This window comes from Erinaceus europaeus, chromosome 22 (genome assembly GCF_950295315.1).
Source record: "Erinaceus europaeus chromosome 22, mEriEur2.1, whole genome shotgun sequence".
In the NCBI taxonomy this organism is placed as follows: Eukaryota; Metazoa; Chordata; class Mammalia; order Eulipotyphla; family Erinaceidae; genus Erinaceus; species Erinaceus europaeus.
The window spans coordinates 266,527-289,217 of NC_080183.1; the positions used below are offsets into that span (position 1 = coordinate 266,527).

The 22,691-nt window shown below is 46.4% G+C and overlaps 1 protein-coding gene across 15 annotated transcripts in view; it reads right to left on the reverse strand.

Moving 5' to 3' along the window:
- The window catches only part of TRIP11 (thyroid hormone receptor interactor 11), a 72,384-nt gene that overhangs the window by 19,448 nt on the left and 30,245 nt on the right, over positions 1 to 22,691 (reverse strand). For 13 of the 15 annotated variants that reach the window (XM_060180923.1, XM_060180931.1, XM_060180930.1 and 10 more), the window contains 7 exons: positions 21,603 to 21,809; positions 16,826 to 19,822; positions 13,538 to 13,678; positions 12,898 to 13,091; positions 11,080 to 11,243; positions 9,586 to 9,689; positions 4,379 to 4,478 (listed from right to left, as the gene is read on the reverse strand). In XM_060180923.1, the coding sequence (XP_060036906.1) occupies positions 4,379 to 4,478; positions 9,586 to 9,689; positions 11,080 to 11,243; positions 12,898 to 13,091; positions 13,538 to 13,678; positions 16,826 to 19,822; positions 21,603 to 21,809 (3,907 nt within the window). Of the gene's footprint in view, positions 1 to 4,378; positions 4,479 to 9,585; positions 9,690 to 11,079; positions 11,244 to 11,662; positions 12,787 to 12,897; positions 13,092 to 13,537; positions 13,679 to 16,825; positions 19,823 to 21,602; positions 21,810 to 22,691 lie in introns of those variants that run through there. The other 2 variants (XM_060180929.1, XM_060180937.1) reach the window with 2 other exon arrangements.

Consider the following 22,691-nt stretch of genomic DNA (forward strand, 5'->3'; position numbering starts at 1 on the left):
AACAAAAACCCTGCCATCCAGCACCACGAAGGTAGTTCCATGAAAAACACAGACTTCTTTTACATTTGTAGTTTTAAAACATGCTTTTATGTTTCATATTACAGTAGATTGACTGGTGCTCATTTTATGCGTTCTCCTCGATTTTCTTTAATAGAAACACTCTAAGGAAATTTTCCATTCCCAACTCGTAGAAGGTCTTATTGAAAGCAGGTGCCGACCATTCACTTTTAAACAGCCAAATAAGGAGTTTAAGATACAGGTGTGACCAGTACACAGACCAAAAGATTTCCCCAAGCTGCATCCTAGACTTGTCCTGGCTTTGAAAAGCGACGTTCCTTTGCAGATCTAGCATTCAATGTGTTTTGCTACTTTGTGTTTTCTATTTCCATTTTCCCAATCATTTTATTTAAATCATTTTATTTATCTCGGTAGAGAAAAAGTGAAGGAAGGAGAATGTTGAGTCTGGCCACACATAAAGCAAAACGATATATATCTCTGAGCGGGGCAGTTGTATCACAGGGTTCCACAGGTGGGAGTTTTTCTACGAATGGCAATCACCCTGAAATTCTGAACTCTGCTCAAGTCAGAACAGGCATGAGCCAAGTTCCGTCTGCCTCATAAAGGTCTTGTTCAGAATGCCTTAGTTAAAGAGTCAGATAAGGGAGGCGGGCGGCAAACGCTAGAAGAAGGGAGGCGGGCGGTGGCGCAGCGGGTTGAGCGCAGGTGGCGCAAAGCGCAGGGACCAGCGTGAGGATCCCGGTTCAAGCCCCCGGCTCCCCACCTGTAGGGGAGTCGCTTCACAAACAGTGAAACAGGTCTGCAGGTGTCTGTCTTTCTCTCCTCCTCTGTCTTCCCCTCCCCCTGTCCATTTCTCTCTGTCCTATCCAACAACGACGACAATAATAACTACAACAATAAAACAATTAGGGCAACAAAAGGGAATAAATAAATATTTTTTTTTTTAAAAAGTGAAAAAAAAAGTCAGATAAGCCTGTCACACTACACTGGAAACTACTTTTTCAGGTGAAACATAGCTTAAGTTTCTTTCCTCTGCAGCCCCTGAGCCCTTTTTTTTTTTTTATTCACTCTCATTATTTGGGTGAGACCTTTCCTTTCATAGTATTCTCTAATTCCATTCCAGGAGGTTCACTTCCTAACAAAGTCTCAAAACCTAGAATATAGACCAGGTCCCATGAGATAAGAGCATATGTTCACATGTATCCATAAATTAGGGCAAAATATATCGCTGAAAGCAAAAATATACAATAGTCTGCAGTGAGTCAGTATCCAGTTCATAATGAAATAGTGTCTACTTAGACTTAGTATCTACCCTCCTCACCTACTTCCTATTACACTTCCCTCACTCACTCCAAAGCTCACCTCATCAAAGCAAGGACTGCAAAAGCTGAAAAAGAGCAAGAGACTGGCAGACTTTCACGGTGACTCTTTAGTCTCTTATTTTATTTTATTAGTGATTTAATACTGATTTGCAAAATTATGAGATTACAGGGGTATAATTCCCACCGTTCCCACCACCAGAGTTCTGTGTCCCCATTCCCTCCACTGGAAACTGCAGTGGTTCGGCCAAGGTCACGGATATGGGCTGACTATTATTTCTGTAGCTATCTGTGTTTATATGTATTTGTCTGGGCCCATTCTTAAGGCAGTCCTTATCACCACTTTTGTACCCGCTGTCTTAAACTCTAGTCTACAGTATCTCGACTATCTGTCTGTAATTCTCTCAGCTGAGTTCTTAGAAACAAGGCAGCTATCTGGTAACTCACTCAGCACCTAACATGAAGCCAAGTGGCTGGTTTCATACTGAAACCCTGATAAGGCATCTTCACACTTTTCATACCGGGCCGGCTCCCCACGGCCACAGCAGTACGTACAGAGACAGCACTGACAGCAGCGTACTTGGACCGCGCCTGAAATCAGCACTGACGGCTTCCATACTGGGCAAGTACGCACTGGTTTCCTTTTTCACATATTTGACTAGACTGAATCGTTTTATCTCTGGAAGCAATGGCATGGTCAAATGGTTTGAAGAAAAGGCCACCTTTTAAAATGGGTTTCCTAATATTGTCTGAATGTTGGAATCGCACACCAACTAATCATTGGTCTACAGATGCTTAGAAATAAAACAGTACTCCATGCCAACAACTCAAGTTTCTGTGTACCTTCATGAAGTAAAAGCCAATTTTTCTTTTTCAAAATTGTTTTTCCTGGCAGAAATTTGTTCTGTCTGGCCAAGTTTTGTGTTAAAAATAAAATACAGTATTACAACATCAATCAACATTTAATGCACTTAATGATCTATGAAAGAAAATATATAGGGATTCTTTGGAAATGACCAAGCCAATCAAAGTCTCATTTATATTATCAAATCAAGAGTGTAGCTTTGAGAAAATAAAATCCCATTTGTGTTTAGAGATATGAAAGTGCTTAGGTAATAAAGAAAACAGACTTCTAAGAAGCGCTGTATGGCAAGAATGACTTAACATAACAGGCGACTCTACCCCCCCCCAACCCACGCCCCGTGTGCGACCCTGGTCCGCGGTCTGCACTTCCTCACCTGACGCCACGAGCATGAGCACATTTAGAGTTGTTTCGGTGGACAACTGCCACTCCACGAAATGAGCTCAAAGTTCCTATCCATTTGCAGTGAGTACTACTTGTATTTTTTCCTTAATGGAGAACTAACTAGGCCACATACTTCACCAGATAGAATCAAAATCTGACACTGGGAGGTTTGAATAGGTGCTTGAACAAGCCTAGTCTAAACAGCATTGTGTCTGTCACCATGTAAATGACTTCCCCTTTGTCTCTGGGGGCTCAGGCTGAGGCGTGAGGTCCCAGCAGACTGCGCACAGCACCGAGTGTCACAGACTGAAGAGCGGGTTCAGACACTGCCTTTGCCGTGTTCTGCGAGTCTGGCCCTGCACTAAGACACCAGTTCTGACTAAGCCTTTCAGTGCCCCATGTCCCCTCTGGGACCCCATGTCTTCTAGGTAGGGTCACCGTTAGATGGGTTTGCAAGTGAGCTAGACTGTCCTATTATCACCTTCCTAATACCACCCTGCAGGTGAGGGCTATCATTTCCACATCTGGGGCAAGCAAAGACAACTGTGTCCTATCTTCAAAGGAGATGAAGGTCTATAGTACAAAATGCAGAGTCCCCCCCCGCCAAAAAAAAAAAAAAAAGGAAAAAAGAAAAAAGAAAGAAATGCAGAGTTCAACCATTTTCCTGACCAAAAGCAGCCCACCGACATGGAAAGACACGCCCTTTGAGCAGGGAAATTCCAATCTCAGTCCTTTAACTGGCAGAACCAACACCACCTACTCTAAGCAGCTGACAAAAATCAGAGAGAGAGAGAATACTAGACAGAACGCTGCATGAATGTCTGCAACAGACACTCATCTCGACCATTTATTCCTCAGCCGTCTCTAATGCCTCGGTTCCACTGAGAGCTCCAAGGCTTTCCAAGTTTTACAAAGCAAACAGGACGTTTTTTCTTAGTTGGGCACAAATCTGCTCGAGCACTGAGTCCCCTTGAAGACAACAGCTTAATCTGACCTGTCTCGCCATTTTCTCTGTTGCTGAATATGCCTCACCTCCCTCAGGTGATGTGAACCAACTCCCTGAGGCGCCTGCTTCAGTGGCTCTCTCCAATGGTCACTGCACTGACCAAGTCACTCCTCTGACAGTATCTCTGCTGGGACTACTTCTGCCTGTGTGAGGTGCTATCTGTTATTTCCTTATCACCACGCTGAAGACCTACTAATCCAAGTGTGACAACAGCTTAAACTTTCCAGGACCCTAAGACAGCGACTGAGGACACGCGATCTTTCTCAGCTGTTAGACTCAGCAAGACACTGAGCAAGCAGATTATCGGAGAAGACAAACAAAGCTCACCTCAGGGAACTGACAGCGCTTACGCGCCACCTCACGAGTAGAAATGCACAAGCGCCCTCCCCACCACCTGTGTGCAGAGCACCACCTACGGTCAGCCCCACGCCCATCCACTCACTCCACAAAGTGCTTCTCTGTCTTCAAACACCGCCCCTCCAACAGGAGCAGGCAGTGTACAGACGACAAACACAAACTCATCAGGAGGAAATCACAACCATAAAAAGGTCAATAAAATCAACCTTTTTATGATTAACAACAAGGTGACACTCAAACACTGGATTCCCTTAATACCCAGAAAACTAGCTGGATGGCCAGGGTCAGCTTGACTCTGGTCCCTGGATGACTGGATTCAGCCAATACGTGGAGCACACTGCCGTGGGGGTGGGAGTCCCACACCAGTGGAGCTGGCCGCACTCGGCTGCCTACAGGAACACACTGGGGGAGGAGGGTAAGCTAATAACTCACCTTGCTTTCTGAGCGCTTCGATTTGCTCTTCCTTCAGATCTAACTGCTCTGTAAGTCTTGATGCTGACTCCAAAGCAGCATTTGCTTCATCCAAACGCTCCTGGGAGAGAAAACGGCGTTAACATGCAACATGGAGAACCACTTCCAAGTGGCGGGCCGGGAAACGCCTTAGAATGAGCCCCTTTCACCTCTGTTAATGAAACTATTACTCGGTGATTTGGAGAACCACTTCCCAAATGTCAGGCTGGGAAACATCTTCGAATGAACCTTTCCATCTCCGTTAATGGCGTTGTTACTCTATGATTTTGGGTGAGTTCCCACAGGTAATAAGTAGCCAAGACAGAACCAGAACCAGGATGCTGACAAAGGTTTAAAAAAAAAAAAGTGGGTAAGTGCCGTTCTAGCTTCGCGGGCGGGAGACAGACAACCAGGGACTGACTCACGGCTGAGCTGGGAACACAGCTCAATCTTTATTTACAAGCGGGGGTGCAGTTCAACAATCTAATCTCTCTTCATTAGAAAGCTCTGTCTTTTATATCTCCTGAGGCAGAAGTGTCAGGAAGAGGAAGGACGTAGGATAGGGGGTGGGGAGAAGGAAAAGTGAACCAGTGGGGATTAAACCAATGAAAACAGTGATTATGTAAACAGACCACAGCCTCAAGCAATGTAACAAAAGGAGTCTTAGAAGCAGAATTTAGAAGCTTCTCTTACCAACAGGTAAGAGAAGAAGTAAAAGTGACAAAAAAAAAAAAAAAAAAAACCACCAAAACAGCAATACACAACACCACACCATCTTAGATAGCAACAAACGTCCTTATTCTTGGTAACTGTTGGAAGGCTGATGGGTATACAGTGATGTCTCATTACTTCTGATGTTCCTAACAGCAACCAGTTGGAGCATTTTTCGTCTATGAATACTTCTCCACACTCCTTGCTCATTTTTTTCAGTAAACTGTAAATGTAGCGGGCAATGTAGTTCAGTTCTTTTCTTGGCTTTAAAAGCACCTTGTAGAGGATTTCTGAACTTGTTGTCAATGGTGCACAAATACTGTTTTTATGACTTTTCCCTGACTGTAGGATGCTGTTCACCTTGTAAATATGTTTAAAGTGTCTGGGAGACAGCAGAATGGTTACAGAGAAAGGCTCTCATGCCTCAGGCTCCAAAGTTCCAGGTTCAATCACCAGCACCACCATAAACCAGAGCTGAGCAGTAAAAACAGTCTAAACAACTAAATAAAGTATAAATAAAACTTAAAATGTAGAGTCAAACAAATTCCATGCTACTCTTACAGTAATTTTAACCTATGTTCCTCCATGTCCCTGGATTGTCCACAGTCTCCTAGGTTTTCCTTGCACAGTTAAAATCACAAGATAGTCCTTTCTCACTATCACACTGGCAAAAACAACAACAAAAACTTTCCCATACCATCATGATTTGACAAGGCTACAGAGCAAGAACTTATACAGCCCACCACCTCAGGAAACCATCTGCCATCATCCAATCAAGTGGAGGCTGTCCTCCCACACAGGGTGACTCATCAGTGCTAATCATCCAATCAGTAGAGGCTGTCCTCACACATGGGGTGACTCATCAGTTCTAATCATCCAATCAAGTGGAGGCTGTGCTCATACAAGGGATGACTCATCAGTTCTAATCATCCAATCAGTAGAGGCTGTCCTCATACATGGGGTGGTGACTCATCAGTGCTAATCATTCAATCAGTAGAGGCTGTCCTCACACACGGGTGACTCATCAGTTCTAATCATCCAATCAAGTGGAGGCTGTGCTCATACAAGGAGTGACTCATCAGTTCTAATCAATCAAGTGGAGGCTGTGCTCATACAAGGGGTGACTGACTCATCAGTGCTAATCATCCAATCAGTAGAGGCTGTCCTCATACAAGGGGTGACTCATCAGTTCTAATCATTCAATCAAGTGAAGGCTGTGCTCATACATGGAGTGACTCATCAGTTCTAATCATCCAATCAGTAGAGGCTGTCCTCATACATGGGGTGACTCTAATCAGAGAAACACACCTGAACTTTTACTCACTCACCAAGAGACATCAACAAGGAAGTTCACAGCCACACTGTTTACACAACAGATAACAAAAATGTCCTGTTAATCAGTAAAATGAGTGAATAAAGAATATACTTGGGAGTTGGGTGGTAGCGCAGTGGGTTAAGTGCAGGTGGCGCAAAGCACAAGGACCCGCACAAGGATCCCTGTTCGAGCCCCTGGCTCCCCACCTGCAAGGGAGTCACTTCACAGGCAATGAAGCAGGTCTGTAGGTATCTTTCCCCCTCTCTGTCTTCCCCTCCTCTCTCCATTTCTCTATTCTATCCAACGATGACATCAATAACTACAACAATAAAACAAGTCAACAAAAGGGAATAAATAAATATTTAAAAACATTTTTTAAAAAGAACATATTCATGCAAAAGAGAAAACAATGAGCCTTCTATACAGTCACAGGGCTGAAATAGATGAACTTTTTTTTTAATTTCTTTATTGGGGAATTAATGTTTTACATTCAACAGTAATGTTGTACATGCACAACATTTCCCAGTTTTCCATATAACAATACAACCCCCACTAAGTCCTCTGTCACCCTTTTTGGACCTGTACTCTCCCACACCCCCACCCCAGAGTCTTTTACTTTGGTGCAATATGCCAACTCCAGTTCAGGTTCTACTTGTGTTTTCTCTTCTGCTCGAGAGTGAGATCATCCCATATTCATCCTTCTGTTTCTGACTTACTTCACTTGACATAATTTTTTCAAGGTCCGTCCAAGATCGGTTGAAAACGGTGAAGTCACTGTTTTTAATAGCTGAGTAGTATCCCATGGTGTATCTAGACTATAACTTGCTCAGCCACTCATCTGTTGTTGGACACCTGGGTTGCTTCCAGGTTTTGGCTATTACACATTGTGCTGCCAAGAACATATGTGTACACAGATCTTTTTGGATGGGTGTGTTGGGTTCCTTAGGATATATCCCCAGGAGAGGAATTGCAGGGTCATAGGGTAGGTCCATTTCTAGCCTTCTGAGAGTCTCCAGACTGTTCTCCACAGAGGTTGGACCCATTGACATTCCCACCAGCAGTGCAGGAGGGTTCCTTTGACCCCACACCCTCCCCGGCATTTGTTGCTGCTGCCTTTTCTGATGTGTGACATTCTCACAGGAGTGAAGTGGTGATACATGAACTTATAATTCCTACACAAACTAAGCAAACCTAAGAAGAGTTATTCAGTTCACATATAGCTAAAATTCTCTTCAGAGTTCAGAAGACAATCCTCAATATTGTCAGTAGATTCTTGGAAACAGAGTTGAAGCAAAATGACATAAGTCAAGACCAATTTTACCATAGCCTAAGAGATACAAACACCATCTTTCTCCCACCCAAGTACCAACCAGGCCTGCCTCTGCTTAGCTTCCGTGATGAGATGAGATCAGGCGTGTTCAGGGTGGTATGGCCATAGACACCAGCTTTCTTATCATAAAAGCATCACCAAACTTCTCGATAAAGACCCAAAATGCTTCTAATACGAATAACTGCTTGTATTCATTCATTTTCCAACTCACTTATTCTATCTAGTTCAGAGTCAAGAGTAGCCAGAGTCAAATCCAGCTCTGCAGCTCAGGGCCCCAGGCAGGACAAGCACCCGACAGAGTGCCCTTCCATTACAGGGCACTCTGTCTGTTGGTCTCTCTCTCCCTCTCTCACACACACACACACACACACACACACACACAAACAGGTGGAACGGTTGAGGCATGGCACACATCAGTGGACTGGGTGTGCATATCTTTGGGCAACTGGAGTACTGAGGAGAAAAGTCACAAAGACAGGGAGGGAGCTCCCAACTCCCCACAGCCTGTGCCCCGCCAGGACCCCACTCCCAGCCCCACCAACATTACAACAAAAAGTCAGTCTTCTTTTTGATCTGCTGGATGCAAAACCAAGTGACATGTTGTTCGGAGAAGCAAATGGCCCGTGATAAAACCATAAGAAGCCCAAGGTGGTGAGAAGCAGAAATGTGAGAGTGTGGCTTCTGACGAGTGCAGGAGGGACTCCAAGGGTGGTGAGTATGTGGACAGCTGCCACACTGCAATCCTTCCGTTTTATACATGTTGTCCATATTGCTTTGAAGACTTGAGGGCGAGGGTAGATAGCATAATGGTTATGCAAACAGACTCTCATGCCTGAGGATCCATAGTCCCAGGTTCAATCCCCGCAACAGACACCATAAACCATAAACCAGAGCTGAGCAGTGCTCACTTGATGTTCAATTAAAATGTTAAAACTTTAAAGGGGGGGGGGGTACAGTAGCACAGCGGGTTAAGTGCACGTGGCGCCAAGTGCAAGGACTGGCGTAAGGATCCCGGTTCGAGCCCCCGGCTCCCCACCTGCAGGTCTGCAGGTGTCTGTCTCTCTCCCCTCTCTGTCTTCCTCTCCTCTCTCCATTTCTCTCTGTCCTGCCCAAAAATGAATGACATCAACAACAATAATAATAATAACCACAACAAGGCTACAACCACAAGGGCAACAAAAGGGGGAAAAATGGCCTCCAGGAGCAGTGGATTCATGGTACATGCACTGAGACCCAGCAATAACCCTGGAGGCAAAAAAAACCAAAACCTTTAAAGGCGTCATCTTGAGGGGTGCAGTGGTGCACTGGGTGGAGCACCATGGTCAAGCCCCCACCTCCCACCTGTAGGGAAGTTTCATGAGCAGTGAAGCAAATCTGTAGGTCTCTCTCTCTCTCTCTCTCTCCCCCTCTCCCTCCCCCCTCCTATCTCTCCTTCCCCTCTCAATTTCTCTCTGTCCTGTCAAATAACAAAAGAAAGGAGTAAAAAAATAAATAAAGGGGGGGGAAGGCCATCTGGAGCAGTGCATTATTGTACAGGCACTGAAACCCAGTGACAACCCTGGTGACAATAACAAAACAAAACAAGCGGGTCATGTGTTTGTTTGCTTGGAATATGAACACAACTGAGAGCATGCTCACCACTAGTGACAGGTAGGTAGTTTTAGTATTTTCAACCTGGTATCCTATCACTAGTGTCTGCTATGGCAGAGAAAAGTTTATATACTACATATAATTTTATATGTATAAATTGTGTGAAAAATTGTTTCCACAGTGAAGACTCTATAAGCAATAGTTTCATGCATAACAAAACATGGGGAGAACATGGCCACCAACCTGCACGGACACCAGCCTCTCCTGCAGACTGTCCGCCCTCCTCTGGCACTCGGCCGCACGCCGTCTGTGCTTGTCAAGTTCAGCAGAGTACATGGCCTTCTCCTCTAGAGACAACAGACAAGCAGCTTGCAGCTGGGACTCAACAGAACAGCTCAGATGTCGCCAGAACATGCGAGCTTATTGAGAATGCGCACTGGGCCTGACACGTTCAGTCCCCTCTGCCCAGACCCTGTGCTTCTTAGCCCTCTTAGACGCCCGTCTCCCTCCGGAGCCCCCATGCTTCTGCGGCCTCATGGCTCAGTACTCGGTATACATGCCCACTGTAATAGTCATCACACTGCAGGCACAATAGATCCTTGTTTAAAAGTCATGTTTCACACACAGACAATGCTCCAGGGGCCACACTCGTACGGACTGCAAGCTTTACGCAGGTATGAGCTTCTACCTCATCACCCCCTTTCCTGCTCACCTCTGCCCCCGGCTGTTAAGTCCTGGCCAGAAATAAAAGACCAGGCGTGTGGCAAACAAGCGGGTGGGCGAATGATCTGAGTGGATCTGGGGGAGAGGCAGAAAGGGAGACAGCATACTCAGCTCTTAAAATGAAATGTTCTCTTACTCTCTTTGCACAAAGGCGTTTTTCACCTAGACAGGAACACAGCTCAAAGCATAGCAGACCGCAATGACAAGCCCACCAATGTCGCAAAGGACAGTAGCTACGGGCGACTGACTGAGGAAGGTTCAGTCACTAGCCAGTATCACGCGGCCTGGCGTCTGTGCGCACAGGCCTCTCTCTTCCCTGTAGTAATTCTCTGTCGTGGGACCACCCTTCCTATGCCGCCTCGATTCTTCGCCAATTCTCACCTTGCTGGGAAAATAAACACTTCCCAACTGAAACATCTCTGACATGCTGCAATCACTATGCCAAGTTAGGTCAGAACCAAAACTCCACTGTGAATGGTGCGCCTTCCAAAAGGAACTTAGATCAGCGCCTTCCGTGGGAGCCAGGAGGCGGCACAGTGGGTCAAGCACTGGGTTCTTAAGCATGGGGTGTCCACATCAGCCCCCGCTGCTGCATATGCCAGAGTGGCGCTCTGGCTCTTCTCTCGTCCTCCTCTCTTCTCATTCATAAACAAATCTTTTTTGTTTTTCTTCTCTTGTTCTTTTTATAGAGACAGAGAAGTTGAGGGGAAAAGAGGAAACGAGGGGGGGAGGATGAGAGAGATTAAGCGAGGGAGAAAGATTTCACCACTTGTGAAGCTTCTCCCCTGCAGGTGGGGACTGGGGACTTGATTGTGCACCATGATGTGTGTGCTCAACCAGGTGCCCCACCACCTGGACCCCAGACAAATATTTTTAAAAATGGAACCTGTTGAGGGCTTCTGATTCCTCTCCCCCTCGCCCCACACGAGTGGCCTTGCCAAGTTTCCCCTGTGCCGGAAACAGAGAGACTCCCACGCCACAGCGACCCTGGCCCTGAAAGCCGGGCCTGCTCACCTTGCTGGAAATGCTCCAGCACCATCTGCAGGTTGGAGAGTGACAGCGAGTACTGCTTCACCTGCTCCTGGGCCACAGACAGCTGCAGCGCGGCCTCATCCCGCTGCGCGGAGACCAGGTGCAGCTGTTCCTGCAACGACTCTACCTGCACACAGGCCTGGTGGCTTCCAACAGAAAGAGACAGTCAGATTGCTTCTGTCTGACATTTTAGTAAGACAAAACAAGATATTTAACAACTGTTCTTCAGTTGTGGTAAGATGCCTATAAAATGTACAATTCTAACCATTTTAAGATGCTCTGGTTCTCTCTCTCTCTCACTGATCAATAATATTTTGTAAAAAGATCTCAGAGAAACCTGTTGAGTTCTTCTGATCCTTGCTCTGTTTCTGCTAGTCCAATCACCCTTCATGTGGCTGTGACTTTTAACAAGCAGCATTCATTTTGAAAATTAAAAACTGGGATAAATAAGAAATGTCAACAAAAAAAATTACAAATAACCCCAAACCTTCCTATTTTCAGACTAAAACTTTTACATAGTTTATCATAAAAATGTACATTTTAAGGCACCTTAGAACTTCATTTATCTAGCGTCAAAAGCAATGGACTTGAAGACAAGCTTTTGCTTTTGACATTTGTAACCACAGTGGAATCACAATTTCCAAATGTTATATGCCATTCCTGTTAACTACCTGGTTACTAGTTAATTATCGTTTTTCCATATATGTTACATATGCCTCTATGCTTCCCCTCCCAAAACAAACAAAAGCAGCAATCCCTAGAGATCTACACTGCATCTAGACAGCATCACGTCATTAATGTGCTTCATGAAAATGAATGTGTCTTTTTGCCATGGATGCCTTAAAGCCCACTAAGGGCGGCTCACAGCGAAGACGTAACCCGACAGCGCCCTCTTGTGGAAAGAGCAGTCAACTGAGACTCGGGAGACAACACCTCCAAACTCCACTCCACTTGACTGACAACCAGCAAACAGACTCACAAGATCACTCACGGGGCGACTAAAAGGCTGAAGAACTGGGACCCCATCAGAAAGTCAGCAAAGACCAGGTGTTACACGGGGCTGAGTGAGGGCTCAAAACCCGGCAACCAGGAACTTCAGGGCTGAGTGGAACCCGGTTTACTAAACTCTAAATAGGCGTGGTAGGAAGGGTGTCAAGGAGGGGTTTTCTCCAAGTGGGAAGTAAGACATCTTTAACAGAGAAAGAGTTTTACTGAGAGAAATAAGATCTAAAAAGATGTTAGCAGGGACCTAGTCCGTCAGACATGTGCTAAACCAAGACGCCTTCCTGCTGTTGCTTTTAGTCTCCGGCCATGTGTCACAGCAAACCTTGCTCAGCCTTATTCACCTGATGAAAATCAAAGTCACATCAGTGAGCAGGGGTCAGCACAATGGTGATGCAAAACACCTTTGTGCCCAAGCTTTTCAGTGCCCAGGGTCAGTCCTTGACACCACGGTAAGCCAGAGCTGAGCAGCACTCTACAGATAAACCACAGATACACGGATCAGTCAGAGCTGAGCTCAGGCCCTGCAAAGGTCAGAGGCAAGGCTTCGTTCTCGGGAGCCATGCTTAGGATTCAAGACCTCGTGTGGATGGCAGTGTGGCCAAGGCCAGAGACCCAGCTGTGCGCCCACACACACCCAGCGTGCCCCGGGCAGGTTGCCGCACGCTACGGCCCCAGTCTTGTCACCTGTGAGACAGAGAGGAGGAATCCTGTGAGAATAAAAGGAGGTGACGTATCAAAGACTCTTACTGATCGCGACACGTGAGCTGAGCCCAGCTAGTGCTCACGCTTAGTCACCTTGCGTTTTCCATTGCGCTGCAGGACGAAGCCAGCTTCTCCTCCAACACCGAGACCTTCTTTTTGAGTTTAGCCTCTCTGTCCTCAGCAGCCAACACTTCCCGGGTGTAGGAATCTTCTGATTCTAAAAGGTGGTTCCGCAATCTCTCTAGTTCTTGGTTTAAGCGTGATTCCTTGTCACGTAAAAGCTGAACCTAGGTAGAGACACTTCTTTACTTTTCTGTAAAATACTCCTTTTCCCGCCCGCCCGCCCAGATCGCTCTGCTGACACGTCTCTCCCCCATATCAAAGGCATGAATTGTATGATACTTTCCCAGACTGCTCAGGATGCATTGACACAAGGAAAAGGCAAGTTTCCCGAAACCTTTGTGAGCATTTATCTGGAATTTTACTTTGTAAGATCATTCCTAGTGGTCAAATGAAAATTGGATCTTTATGGGTGGGCAACTTCCTCATGCCCAAGATATGCCATGGCTTTCACTTTTGAAAGCTGAATTAAACGTGCTCTAGGAGATCGGACCCCACCACAGCAAGTCAGAGGGAGATTTAAAAAGGACCACAGCTGGTGGTGCCTGCGGGATGGTGCTTTGCGCCGGCCAGTAAGTCTGCTGGGATCGGCTTCTCCACAGCGAGCTACTACCTCGGTCTGCAGGGCACTGTTCTCCATCTGCTTCTGCTTCAGTGCCAGCGTGACCTGGTCTCTCTCTTGCTGAAACACAGCCGTCTCCTTCTGCATTTTCTGAACTGCGTTTAAAAGCTGGTTTAGCTCCCCGGTCTTGCCCTTTTGGAAAGAAACAACCATGGTTTTAAAGAGAAAAACATCAATGAGAGATACTTTTGTCATATGACAGAATTAAAATAGAGTCAGCATCTAAAAATACAGATAGTTAGCATGCAAAGGACACCCGAAACTCAGGAACGTCTGAGAATTCGTCAGTCTACAAAAGCCTAAGAAGACATGAGGGTGAAACGCGCGTGTTGTCCCGGAAGGCACCCAGGAATAGGGAAAGCACACTAGACACAGTGAAGGGACGCCTCCATATGACATTAGCCACAGGATCACACCGGCTCCTGGCTGCTATGAATGTCCCCCAGAAACACACTGTCTCAAGAACCAAGGTAAGTGGACCCGGGGTCACCAGGACCTCTGGCTTTGCCGCTTTTCTGACGGTCTAAAACTACATATTCTCAAAGACAATGGTTATCAGAAATAGTTTTAAAAGAACCCAAAAGACACAAGGTCTCTAAAATCTGCCCTATGTAACAAAGTGGTCACAAAACCCTGACTCACCCAAAAGAATGTGAGGAGTGAGAGGTGTGCTAAGAGTGAGAGAGGGAGGGAGGGAGGAGGGAGCCGTGTGGTGTGTGCGTGTCCGCATCAGCAATACGCAGTTGTGAGGAAGTGTCGGGGGCCAGACAGAAGAAGGCGGCACGCCATTTCTCCGCACAGCCCACTGCAGAGAACACTTTATCTCAGCACTAATTTAAGAAAAGCTCGATGGCTGTGAAAACTTACTCCAGGACGTGTTCCACACAAGCAAGATATATCAGTGACAGCAGAAAAAAATATAAGCCCCACTGCAAACGTAGGCCTGTGAAATTAAAAGGCCCACAAAGGGTGCCAGTGTTCACGACCAACCGCTTCCTGTTCTGGATGCGCCTGTCGTATGGACTGACTCATGCTCTCAGGTCCTCCCAGATCTTTATCTGTGCCTTCCGTCTCTGTAAGAACATGGGACACACCCGGGACAAATCACCAAGACTCAACTGTAAAACCTTTTGTTCTTTGTATCTCAACATTCCATCCTGGGCAGTGAAGCCAATATTGTCCAAATCACTTTTCAGGTTTAAGAAGAAAGTAGAGGCCGGGTGGTGGCGCACCTGGCTGAGCGCACAGGTTACAATGCGCAAGGACCGTGGTTTGAGCACCCCTCCCCACCTGTAGTGGGAAAGCTTTGCGAGTGGGGAAGCAGGGCTGCAGGTGTCTCTCTGTCTCTCTCCCTCTCTATCTCTACCCCCTTCCCTCTCGATTTCTGACTGTCTCTATCCAATAAATAAATGTAAATAAATAAATTTTAAGAAAGTATCATTACAATGAAAGAACAGATGCTTAAAAGCAGAACTGAAGATCTGTTGAGACCACCCTGTTTCTCTCTGAAAAGAGATGTTACTTAGGGCGGGTGAAGCAGCTTACCCCGACAGCTGCACTGTCTTGCCGTGTGAGACCGGGGCTTGAACCCGGCCCCCACTGCGTAGAGGAAGCCTGCCCATCCCACCCACCCCCCACCTCTCTCTAAAAAAGTTATTATACCTATCACAATATATCCTAAAAGTACTAGTCAGCTTATATTGTACATTGGAAAAACTAGGTTGTGCTAATTACTTTCAACTTATAAAATCCTTAAGCACCGTTGAACTGACTTAGGGAAGCTTCCTGGAACACAGGCAGGTTTTGACAAAATGTCAGCTTTCAATCTGTAAGTGTGGATGGGGCTCAACATCGCAGAGGGAGAAGATATGTGAAGCTTCCTCTCTTGAAGATTAAGTCACTGTTCCTAGCTTTGGTTCGTGAACAAGAAGCCTCTGGACTCTTAAGAGCTTTCAGTGCCAGTCACATGGTAGCACCGCAAGAAGCTATAGCTGAAAGGGCAGGTCAAAGCTGCCAGTGTCCATCCTCCTTAGAGGCGAGAAGCTACAGCTGAAAGGGCAGGTCAAAACTGCCAGTGTCCATCCTCCTTAGAGGCGAGAAAGGGGGAGCTGAGCTGAGGCTTCTCATCATGTGAAGACAACATCAAACATCCCTAAACTCCAACCCCAAACTTCTCGAGAGCAGCCAATCACTGGGATCTTGTGCCTGGAGCACAGAGGTGCTCAAGAAACACGTAGGGGGCATTTCTCTCCTAGTCTCTAGCACCCAGAGCAGAGGAGCCAGAGTCCAAAGGCTCTGCAAAAAAGAAAAAGTGAACCTTCTTACATCTATCACTGTGTGGCCCACCACAAGGCCTTCAGCACACTCTTAGTAAGATAGAGTGCGCAAAGTGTTTCATTTGCCCGAGGCTCCAAAGCCCCAGGTTCAATTCCCCACACATAAGCCAGAGCCAAGAAGTGCTCTGGTGAAAAAAGGAGGAGGAAGAGGAGGAGGAGAAAGAAAAGTCCATTTAGAGCCAAGGAGGAGAAGAAAGAAAAGTCCATTTAGAGCCAAGGAGGAGAAGAAAGAAAAGTCCATTTAGAGCCAAGGAGGAGAAGAAAGAAAAGTCCATTTAGAGCCAAGAAGGTTGCTTAGCCCAATAGCTTTGGTGCTAGAGATTAGGAGAGAAATGCTCCCTACATCCTCACATCCTGCAGGGGTGAGGTCCTGGGTTTGAGCCCTGGCACCTCATCAATAAGAAGTGTTGCTGCAGGCTCTCACTCACAGGAAGGAAAACCCAGTGCAACAGGTCCTTCAGGCCTCCGCCTATTACAGGCAGTGGTGCTAATTCCCGGTCCCTGAAAACTTCAGCTTTACACACCCAGATGCATCCCCGCTCCACGACTGAAAGCATATTTCTAACTGTAGGTTATAGTAAAACACAGCATTCGCTCACACAGTTTCTCACTATATACAAGAAATGCTAAAATGCTAAGCATTATTAGCAATTAACGAAGCACTCCTGAAATCTCATCAAAGGGCAGACATTCAAAATCCCTCTTGTAAGACTATTCTGCTTTCTAAGGGAACAGTGATTGCTACTGAAGTCCTACTGCTCTCCTCAAGCTGTGAATGGTCAAGTACTAGAGTATTTGGAAGTGTCTGATAATTCAGGGAGAGACGACAGATGATCTGGGATGAATGTGTGAACCAAAGCTGCCCTTCACAGTAGGTCGCAAGGTGACTGACACATTAAAAATGTCCCCTCTCCCTCCCTCCAGGGCTCTGTGCACAACATACCTGCTCTCTGTCTTTCAGTAGCTGCTCCAAAGTGAGAGACTTCTCCTGCAGAGAGTGGCACTCAAACTCTCTTTCTCGCAGCATCATGGAGAACTTCATGTTGGTCTCCTGCAAGGCCTGAAACCCTTCTTCCTTCCCCCTGGACGTCTCCACGAGCTTTTCGTTCTCCCCTTTGAGCTTACAGATATCCAGTTCTAAACCCAGTGTCCTCTCCTTCAGGTTTGTTACCGCTTGTCTCAGGAGTTCATTTTCGCTCACTTTGTTAGCGAGACTTTCATTTAAAGAAAGCAGCTGGTCACTTTTCGCTTTGATTAAGAGGTCTTTCTCAGTCAGCGACTTCTGTAAGACATCTAGCCTCTCCGTCAGCTGCTGCCTCTGTGAGTCTGTCTGTCTGTGTTCTCTCCTCCCTAGCTCTGCGGTGGCAGCAATGGAGTCGGACAGCCGGTGGTTATTTTCCTGGAGAGTTCTGATGGCTGCGTCTTTCTCCTGCAGTGACTTTCTGAGCTCCTCTATCTCTAGCTCACGCGACCGAGAGGAGTCGCTCGGTCGCTCTGACTTCACTGTCCCATCAGAGTCCACAGACGGTGAAGCGCCAGGTGCTCCAGAGAGCTGGGGGGAAATGCTATCGAGTTTCCCTAAGAGAATGTCTTTGGTGTTGCAGAGCTGCCCTATGCTCTGCTGAACCTGTGCTAACTCCCGGCCAAAAGTTTTGAGTTTGGTTTCATTCTGCTCATAACTCTGGATCAGGCCAGTGTAGTCCACCTGCAACTTGGAACTGTGATCACTGTCGACCGACACTTGTGCTTGAAGCTGGTGCAGCTCTTCCTGAAGCTGAGCCGACTCGTGCTGCATGTTCTGAACCGTGGTCATCACCTGCTGCTTCCACTCCTCCATCTTCTTGACCTGCTGTCTCAGTTTATCGCGTTCCTGAAGAAGCTCCACAAACTGGTTGCTGCTGACATCCGCAGCCTCGGCGCCGGCGCCGGCCGTCTGCAGCACCTCGAGCAGCGTCTGGCTCCTCTGGTTCAGGGCATCGATCTCAATGTCTTTTTCTCGAATGATCCGAGACAAATTCTGCACCGTTTCCTTAAACATGTCCTGGCTGCTGCTTTCAGATTCGGCAGACAGTCTCCTGTTCTCATCTTGCAACTTGATGAGGGCTGCTTCTTTGGCAGCAATTGTATCTATCATTCTGTGGTATTCCGTTTTTAAGTGGCTGTTCTCCCGCGTCTTCTCACTCAGGACAGCCAGGACCTGCTCTCTCTCCATAGCGTAGGCCTGCAACTGCTGCTGAAGGTAAACTACTTCCTGGGGGTAACAAGCGGACGAGATCCTTGCGTGAAGAGTTTCTATCTCCACGTCTTTTTGCCGGATGATCTGTGCCAGTCTGCCGACCTCGTCTCTGGACAGCTCATCGATCTGCCGAGTCAGAGACATGTTCTTTTCGTTTAGAAGTTGGATCTCTAGCTCTCGTTCTTTTATTCCCTTGACTAGTCTCTCTGTCTCAGCTTTGGATAGATCATGCTTTTCACTTCCACTCTCTATGCTGAGGCTCTGCACTTTCGTTTCTTGGAAAATATCCGAATTCTCTGTGGGGATATCCTGTCTCCCTTCACGCAACTGGCCCTTGATTCTATCGACTGTTTTCTGCAGGTGCATGATTTCCTCATCCTTGTCTAGAAAGAGCCGTGTGTGTGTGGTCCTCATCTGCTCGTGCTGGTATGTGATCTCATCCATCTCCTTTTTCTGCTCCTGCAAAGCCTGGAGCAGCCGCATTTGACTTTGGCTTTGGTCTTCGTTTAGCTCCTCCTCCAGGTCGTTGTTGATCGCGTGCGGGTGCGGCAGCTCAGGCTCTAGCTCCGGAGGCCCATCGAGAGCCCCGGGCCCGGGCCCAGGCACGACCCGGCCCGGCTGTTCCCGCAGGCGCGCGAGCTCTTCCTTCAGGTGGCTGTTTTCTTCTTTCATAGACCCGAGGCTCCTTTCCTTCTCCTCTACCGCTTGCTTCAAACTTTCACTTTTTCTTAATTCCTCTTGCAACTCTGAGCTTTTTCCTTTTAGCCTTTCAATAAAAATTTCTTTCTCGTTTATAAGTTGTGTCAACTGCTTCTGCTTTTCTAAACTAGAAGACAAAGTTTTTTTCGTTTCACTGTGGTCACTGAGCATCTGCTCAATAGTCTTTCTGAGTTCCGCTATTTCAAAGTCTTTCTCTCGACTGAGCCTAACTGAATGCTCGCGTTCCTGCTCTAAAGCAGAGGCACTGCAACTGCGGGCTGCCGACAGGTCTTCCACGGTCTGCCCGTGCTTGTCTGCCTCCTCCGACAGACTCCTTTGGGTGCGATATAACTCTGCCTCTACCTGTTCTTTCTCCACTCTCAGCGCCTCCACTATAGTGTCTTTTTCTATAGAAATCTGATTGCGGCCAGAAATAGCTTCTTCCAGCTGACGCCTCGTATCGTCACATGCTAAAACCAACTTTTCATTTTCCAACTTGAGATCAAAAGAAATCTTATTTAACTTTTCATTCATCTGTTCTACTTCTGAAAGACTTTGTCTTAAGGCCTTGATTTCGGTGGCCTGCTGTGTAACCGTGTCACTCTCAGCGCTCCTACCAGGGCTTCCAGGAGAATGAGCCTGTTCGCTCTGGACACAGCTGAGTTCCTGCTCGAGTTCCTGCGCGCGCCCCTGCACGTGCTGCCTAAGTTTGAGGTTCTCTTTCTGGATGTTTATGTTGTTCTCCTGTGACTTGTTTAGCTGATCTACTAAATTTTCTATTTGATTCTCAATTTTCTGTTTAGCTACCTGCAAATCATTCAGGGTCTGTTCACTGTGAACAAATTTTTCTTTCTGTATCTCTAACTCTTTAGTAATGTTCATTTTCTCTTCTTCTAGTTCTTCAACTCTCTTTTTTTCATCAATTAGATCTTTTTTTAGTTTACTGATGATGATATCACCTTCATTTTGCTGTTTTGCCAGTTGGTCTTTTATCAAAATCATGTGCTGAAAGAAAAATGAATTTAACTTTAAAATATTCATGCATTTTAGAATCTAAAAGAAGACTTAAAACGTCATCAAGAGGATATCCTCACATATTCCTAAACTTAAAACAATTCAAAGTCATTAATTATCAGAGAAATGAAAATAAAGACAACAACGAGAGAGTGCTTTACATCTGTGAGAATGTCATACATTCGAAAGGACAACAACAAATGTTGGAGAGGGTGTGTGTATGGGGGACGCTTCTGCACTGCTGGTGGGGATGCAAACTGGTCCAACTCTTGCGCAAAACAGTCTGGAGATTTCTCAGAACACTGGACACGGACCCAGCCTATGACCCAGCAATTTCTCTCCTAGGGGTTTACCCGGAGGAAACAAAAACACCCATCAGAAGAGATCTATATATAGTGATGTGCACAGCAGCATAAGATGTGACAGCCAAAACTTGGCAGCAACCCAGATGTCCAACAGTGGATGAACGGCTAAAGAACAATCTGGTGTGTAGACACAGAGGAGTATTACTCAGCTGTTAAAAACGATGAAATCAGGAGGCTGGGCGGTAGCGCAGCGGGTTAAGCGCACGTGGCGCAAAGCGCAAGGACTGGCGTTAAGGATCCCGGTTCGAGCCCCCGGGTCCCCACCCGCAGGGGAGTCGCTTCACAGGCGGTGAAGCAGGTCTGCAGGTGTCTGTCTTTCTCTCTCCTCTCTGTCTTCCCCTCCTCTCTCCATTTCTCTCTGTCCTATACAACAATGATGACAGCAATAATAACTACAACAAAAACAACAACAAGGGCAACAAAAGGGAATAAATAAATTTTTTTTTTTAAGTGATGATGTCGGGAGTTGGGCGGTAGCACAGCGGGTTAAGCGCATGTGGCGCAAAGCACAAGGACCGGCGTAAGGATCCCGGTTCGAGCCCCCGGCTCCCCACCTGCAGGGGAGTCGCTTCACAGGTGGTGAAGCAGGTCTGCAGGTGTCTGTCTTTCTCTCCCCCTCTCTGTCTTCTCCTCCTCTCTCCATTTCTCTCTGTCCTATCCAACAATGACGACAACCATAATAACTACAACAATAAAACAACAAGGGCAACAAAAGGGAATAAATATTTTTTTAAAATGATGAAGTCATCTCCTTTACATCATCTTGCATGGAACTTGAAGACATCGTGTTAAGTGAGATAAGCCAGAAAGAGAAGGACAAACACATACTGAATGATCTCCTCACTTAGCAGTGGGGAGATCCTTATAAACAGGGATGGGGGGGACACAAAGTGAAATGTAGACGGGCTGGTGAGTCACATCAAAGCAAAGGGATCTGGGGACGGAAGAGGAGAGGAGCTGCTGAGAACCTGGAGTCCTGCCTCGTGGTGACCTGTACCCAGGCAGCCATGACTGCACTGTAACTCATAAGCCCTCCCCCATAAAAATGATAAAAACACCTAGTCCCAATAAAATGAACATGCCTTATACGTGTCTTGCAGAGAATCTATCTTATCATTTTTGAGGTCAGATTTAAAGTCAGAGGTAGTGAATTTATTCTCTACTGGGGCAGGTGTCCACATTCTACAAGCCACGGGGTGTTTGTGAATAAACTGCTTGTGGAACGTGGCCACACCCACTGGGTTTTGTGAGGCACTCGGCAGAGCTTAGCAGTTGCAGCTGGCGCTGACGGCACACGGAGCCAGAAGCTCACTGACCAGCACCTGACAGAAACCTGCCAGCCTCTGCGACGCCTGCTGAGCACCGCCATTCCTGAGATCTGCTCGGTCCCTTCCGCCAAGTGTTACCTGGGTCGCTTCCTGGTTTTGTTTGTCTAGTTCCTCTAACTCAGATCTCAGTATCTCCTTTTCATTAAGACTCTCGTTGAGCTCTTCTTCCTTTGCCTTCAAATTAAGTCTTAAATCATGTAATTCTGAATCTAGGCCTTCTGCGGTTATACTTCTCAGCAGTTCACATTCACTGCTCACTTTTACAAGTGACTTCTGAAGTTCTTCCTTAAAAGGGGGGAAAAAAACAAATCATACTGTTAAATTTGAAGAACAGACACCGAAACGTTAAATATACAGAAGATGCATTCAGATATTACATAGCTTGCCTATCCGTGTGCACACATGCGTATATATAAGCACAGCTTGCCTATCCGTGTGCACACATGCGTATATATAAGCACAGCTTGCCTATCCGTGTGCACACATGCGTATATATAAGCACAGCTTGCCTATCCGTGTGCACACATACGTATATATAAACAAAACTTGGGACTCGATTTTGAATGTTCAGTGTTGAATATATTACTAAATAATACCTTAGCAAGGATAAATAAGATTCAACAAGCCATAGCCTTTGTCTTTAATATTTTATTATTTATTGGATAAAGACGAGAGAGAAACTGAGAGTAAAGAGGGAGACAGAGAGTTTCAGAGAGACATTTGCAGCCCTGCTTCACCACTCCTGAAGCTTCCTCCCTGCAGGTGAGGAATGGGAGCTTGAACCTGGGTCCTTGCCCATGGAAGCACATGCACCCACTGGATGTGCCCCTGTGGGGCCCCCAACAAGCTATCACCTTTAATCACCTCTTTATTTCTTTTGTTTTATTTTTATCTATTTTAAGACCTCATTGAGCCTTGACAAGCTGTAATGGCTGTACTTTTAAAAAAATATTTATTTGTTTATTTATTCCCTTTTGTTGCCCATGTCGCTTAAGTGTTGTTATTATTGTTGCTGTTATTGTTGTCATTGTTGTTGGATAGGACAGAGAGAAATAGAGAGAGGAGGGGAATACAGAGAGGGGGAGAGAAAGACAGACACCTACAGACCTGCTTCACTGCCTGTGAAGTGACTCCCCTACAGGTGGGGAGCCGGGGCTCCAACCAGGA